Source organism: Crocodylus porosus, unplaced genomic scaffold (genome assembly GCF_001723895.1).
Source record: "Crocodylus porosus isolate Cpor-Errol unplaced genomic scaffold, CroPor_comp1, whole genome shotgun sequence".
In the NCBI taxonomy this organism is placed as follows: domain Eukaryota; kingdom Metazoa; phylum Chordata; order Crocodylia; family Crocodylidae; genus Crocodylus; species Crocodylus porosus.
In genome coordinates, this window is record NW_017728939.1 from 1,518,532 (window position 1) to 1,524,531 (window position 6,000).

At 37.7% G+C, this 6,000-nt stretch overlaps 1 protein-coding gene across 1 annotated transcript in view; it reads left to right on the forward strand.

The window, feature by feature from the left end:
* Positions 1-6,000, forward strand: part of TMEM57 (transmembrane protein 57) — a 44,120-nt gene that overhangs the window by 28,999 nt on the left and 9,121 nt on the right. The window contains exons 7-8 of the mRNA XM_019547638.1: positions 4,166-4,324; positions 5,317-5,499. Coding sequence (XP_019403183.1) covers positions 4,166-4,324; positions 5,317-5,499 — 342 coding nt within the window. The remainder of the gene's footprint in view (positions 1-4,165; positions 4,325-5,316; positions 5,500-6,000) is intronic.

Genomic DNA, 6,000 nt, shown 5'->3' on the forward strand with positions numbered 1-6,000 from the left:
TGTGTGGTTTTTGTCCATTGTTACAAATAATTAACTCTGCATTGTAATGGGTATGTTTATTTCATTTTAGAAACTATAGTGAGTCTTTATTTGCTCTACAAATTGCACCAATTTTCCTGTGTTTAAAACTAGAGCTTAGGTCACAAGAGAGTACAATAGAATGGGAAGAGGTAATTGAAATCTGCTTATGTTGTCTATATTATTTCACAAAAATGTGGCCAGATTTATTTAGAATGGAGGCATTTTTCATTGGATGTTGTTATTGGCCATTGATTTTTAAAGAGGTTTGCATTCTAGCTTGCACTGTGTTGTTCTAACTATTCCAACCTCCTGCCCTAGTGATTTGATCCATCTTGCTTCAAGGCCATGAACATATCACTTGGATTCTTCAGTCCTAAATACTGACAGTCACTGAGGAAACAGATTTAATACTCATAGCATCGTGCTGGTCAAAGACTGGGCTTTCCCTATGGCACTTCACTAATGGTTTGCTTGTCCAGTTGGAAAAGTTGCATCACCAGCGCAGCTGAGAGGTCTTTGGCTCCTTCTAGGTTTTGGAGGCTTAGTATTAAGATTTCTGACTCGCTTGGGTTTTATTTTTGCTTGCAGAGGAGCAGTTTCTCAGGGCAAGACGTTCACTTCTACAATCAGGGCAAGATGTTCACTTCTACAAATACCAGTGTGCAGAAAAGCTACAGGCTAACAGTACCGTTTCCTTTTAAACGCTGATATTTTGCTGGAAGTTAATTCACTGGGATATGTTGCATCTCAGGGGGTCCTACAGACCTTTCTGAGATAACTGGGACTCCCAGATTCGAATCATATTTTTGTTTTTGTCAAGCTTAAGCTCACCGGCTTTGTTGCTGGCAATGAAGGACTTAACAAATGGCAGACTTCTGTCAGATTTCTCACCAAGAAGAATTAGCACAAGCCCTTTAGGCTCCTTACGGATAAAAGGAACTGTACTCGAGGCTTTGGAGCCCACTTGAAAAATTTAACTGCTAAGACTCGGACTCTGACAAGCTTATGCCAAAAACCTTTGACCTACTGCAAGCCAGCACAGTGGGGAAAATATTCATAAGGCTTTTTCTGTGTGTTCAGGCTGAACCAGTCTGAAGGGAGTTTGAGTCAGAGGTGGAGGAGGGGGTGCATTTTGCTTCTTGATTGCTAACTTACCGTTGCTTAAAGCTAACTTACCTTGTATAGTTTAACAGAGGATGAAGCCGTTACAGAAGGGACTTGGTGATATAATTTTTATCTAGTTGTTAGTGTTGTGTGTTTATTTTCTGGTATTTGCACCTTCTGAGCAGCCCATAGTAAACACAGTAAAACAAAATACAACCAGATCGTGGCATACTTTCTGTATATGGGTTTAAGAAAATAATAAGAATAGCATAACATCTCTCAAATTATTTATCTCTGTTTATTTAAGATGGCTAGTTCAGGGGTCTTATTCAAGACTTCTGTGTAGTTTTCATTTTCCCTATAGATTATTTACAAAAAAAACGTCATTCTTTTGCCAGTCCCTAAAAAGGAGATTGCACAGTCGGTCTTAGTGGACCAATTTAAGCAGAGAAGCCTCACTTATGAGAGAGAGGTTTTCAGATGAGACTTATTTAGGTTCAAAGAGCCCCTAAGCAAGTTTTATTTTCAGAACTATCACATTTTGGAGAGCTTTAATGGAATTATTTTGGATACTTATCATGTAAAGAATATGCATCTGATTCATTACATGCATGCATAATTGCTGTCCTTACCTTACCCTATCAGCTATTTTTCAGGATTGAGATAACTAGTTTTAGCAGACTACTTAAGTGTTGGTAAACAGTAGGTTCTGGTAGCATCATCTGCCTGTTGCATCTTTTGTTTGATAGCAACCTCAGTCATCACTAAAGAGCTGGACAGCGGAGGAAGACGAGGATGTATTTCTGCCACAGTTAACTAGCTCTGGCACTAGCTAGCTTCACGGTAGACATCATGAAAATACACATATGACTATAAAACTTTCTGGGTTGTTGGGGGTTTTTTTCCAGTCATACTTTAAATGTCTTAAGGACCAGTGCAGAAGTGAATGTTAGCCAAGTTAGCAAATTTCTTTATTTCTTCATTCTTATTCAGGGTGCTGGAAACCTTTATGATCTCCATATGAAAGTTGGTTATTTGGTGCTATTTACTATTTGACTGCTAGACACTTAGCAAGCTGGTGTGGCACACATGGATGGAGGACAGCTTTTATGAAAGTTTTATAGATGCCCCTCCCCTTTTTTTGGTCTGATTGGTATTAAGTTGAACCTGAAGCCAAATATAACCAGTTTAGCTCTATACAGCTGTAACAAATGAAGTCTGAATTTTAGAATGGATTTTTCTTTGAAATTAGTATATGTGCACAGCAGACCTTGCTCTGTCTTGTATTACCCAGCAGTCCAATTTGGCACCGTCAGCTTCTTGTTACTGATATTTTTATAACATCTTATAAATACATATCATGAATCCATATTAACCTCTTGCTACATTTAATCGGCATATTCTGATACTTGCACCAGTAAATTTTGCATTAGTACTTTAGGTCAGGATTTTTTCCAGTACTTAAGCCCCAAAGAGTAAAGCATGTCATTATGAAGATTAATGACTTTTACCTTTAGCCTGTATAATGAATGTGAATAGTGAGGTCCATTTGCTTCAGTTTCTTATTTTACACAGTAATGATTATTTCTAAATAGCAATCCTTTCATTTAATGAATTCTACACGCAGCTTTTATGCAGACTATTTTTTATTGGGCACATTTTCATCACCCATGTTTAATGTTTTAAAATGAGTCGTGGACCATGCAAATGGAAGTTATCTCTGTGTAACTGAATCATATTTGCTGCCATATAAGCTGGTATGTAATTCAGATGCTTATAAAAGATTATTTGTCTGTGCAAGTTGCTACTCTTGTCCTAACTACGGAAATCTTACTTGTTTTTAAAACTCAAATAAATTTAATCTCCTTAATCCGATGTTTCATTTATACTAACTCAGTAAGTTGTATTAAGTCCCTTTTCATTTTGTTTGAAATGTTTAAGAGGCACTTGGGCATTTTCCTTCTGAAATATTATTTATAAATATAATGTACCACAGGTGGGCCTGGCTTAAGAAAGATGAAAATTTAAACTTGCTGACTTCTTCGCTATTATACATTTCTCTTTATACATGTCTTTTCAGTGTTTGCATGCACAGAATGTAAGACTAAATTCCTCTTTTGTCTGGAATTCAGATTAATACATTTACCCTTTGTCAGTACTTGATCCAGTACTTTTGGTACTTGATCCAGATACTTATTCTATTGAAATGAGCCTGTTGTGAAACTGTTCTCTTCCTAAAGGCTTTTATAAATGCATTTTTAATCTTAATTTTATAGCCATTACAGTCTTCATAATTTAGTGTGCATTATCCATTCAACCTGCAGGTTATGTGATGCAAGAAAAAATATTTAGATGAAAATGCATTATTATGTACCATAGCTTGAGTTATTGGTAGCATTTTAAATCAAGCTTGAGGGAAAAGAGTGAAATTTGTATATGTACCAGTATCCAGCTTTTCCGGCTTGCATGTTTCAGTTCTGCTCTAGAAAATTTATAAATCCATAAGATTTATTTTACCTCCTCACAGTATTGTGAATGAGGAAAACAAAATATTCATCCTGGACAAAACTGAAAAGGTGATGAAAGTTTTGATTACTTGGGAAGTGAAAAGTAATTTCTGAGGAATATTTACTGTGAAGAAAAGTATTCAAACCTTTTTCTTCATTGCCATACATTTAAAATAATTAATTTCTCAGTTCTCTGTGCCTGACAATGTGAAAATATAGTATCCCTATAAAGTACTATGTGAACTATCCTTTATAAGGATGCAAACTTCTGTTCAGTGCTATAGGTGTACACTGGTTCTTTATAGGGAAATAAAATTGATGGATGCTTGCTTAAAACTTAAATGACGCACCACAGAGAAAAGGACAACTATCAAAAGATGGGTAGGGGTTTCTCAAATAGTAAAAGGCCAGGACATATGTTGTTTACTATGTGCATATGTTTTATTTTTGGAATAAACTTTGGATCAATTTGGGCCTGTGGGAGTTGGGCATTAGAGCTGAAATTCTCTTTAAAATGCTTCTCCTTATCCTAGGTTGGAACAAGACATTAAAAAGTTAAAGGCTGACCTGCAGGCAAGCAGGCAGATTGAACAGGAGCTGCGTAGTCAGATCAGCTCTCTGACTAGCACGGAGCGGGGCATTCGGTCTGAAATGGGACAGCTCCGGCAAGAAAATGAACTGCTTCAGAACAAGTATGTTTTGCTTCAGTAACCATGTACATGGCCCCAGAATTGCACGTATCCAGAGCACTTTATTTTTAAAGGCTGGCATAATTGTTGGGAAAAAATCCTAATACTTTTATCCTTTTTGCAACCAAGTCCCATTGCTTACTTAGGAATGTGCAGTTTGTTTGAGTAAGAGTTGTTTGTTGCCTTATTCAATAGGTATTTATTTAAGTAATCCTAGGACTGGTTTGCTAGTAATGGAAAAGTGCTCTTCAAAATCCAGCAGCATAGATATTATTTGTCTTCAGCTTCGAGGCTAATTGAAGATGATGCGTTTCCATGACATACGTTTTCCTTCAAAACTTCATGAATTTTCTCCTAATGAAATTAGGTGACATGCTGCCAGTTCATGTTAGAATAGTCTTTCAGTGTAAAATGAGTGTAAAGTATCATACACGACCAATTAGTTGAAGTTTTTGTAGTGTGTTAAAAAATTGGTTATGATGTAAACCCTGCATGACTGCAGCTTAAATTTAATTTCATATGCTTCACAACCAACTAACGCCATATGAGACTTCCAGCTGGGGTCATTGGGGCCAGTTCTGACTCTATTCAAGTAGATGATTTTCTTGTCATTTTACTTCAGAGGCACAGGATCAAGCCTAGCGCTGGCATATGTCTTGTGGAATAATGATCCCAGTTCTGCCAATCATTGAGCACTTCATGCAAGTTCAGTAGGAATTTAGAGTGTTCAGGACCTGCCCACAGCCAATGAGCATCATTTAGGATTAGACCCTACATTTCCTTCCACTGACACCAAAGAGACAGCTCACAGCATTGTGGTTGCTGCTTTATGAATCTACAAGATAGCTGCTGTTCCATTAGCGCAATCAAGAGAGAGACTGTTTTTAAAAGATCCCAAAAGACAAATTTGGGGCATAACTTACGAAAGTAAACTGTTCATGCTTTAAAGAAAAAATCATCTAGGTCTATTAAATAATATGCTTGTTGCTCCTCAGATTGCATAATGCTGTACAACTGAAACAAAAAGACAAACAGACCATCAGCCAGTTGGAGAAGAAACTAAAAGCAGAACAAGAGGCACGAGCTTTTGTAGAAAAACAGCTGATGGAGGAAAAGAAGAGAAAGAAGTTGGAGGAAGCAACTGCTGCACGCGCTGTTGCATTTGCTGCTGCTAGCAGGTACCCAGCAATGTTTTATTCCCAATTTTGCTTTGGCAGGCTTTCCATTTTCTAAAATCCAAAAGGAAATGCTTTAGCTCATCGTCTTTTCCACTTACAAAAGCAGGATGCTTTCATTGGGTAGAAGGAATATCAGGTATTGAATGGACACCACAGACTCTGAAGAGGTCTCTTCCTGTATGTATTTGAGCTCCTAAGATTAAAAACAATATCTAAAGACCAAGTCCGGCAGGTGGCTCGTGGTGCAGACCCCAGCATATGGATGAGGAGTTTGGAAGACTTGGAGGCCTGCCCTTGTTGAGCATTTTTGAGGTCAGAGATTCCTACAGCTGAGAGATCAAAGGGAAACAGTACTTTCTTGGGTCCTTTCATAGTTTCATAGTAGCTAGAGTCGGAAGGGACCTAGGTAGATCATCTAGTCCAACCCCCTGCCTTGGCAGGAAAGAGCACCGGGGTCAGATGACCCCGGCAAGGTGCTCATCTAACTTCCTTTTAAAAATC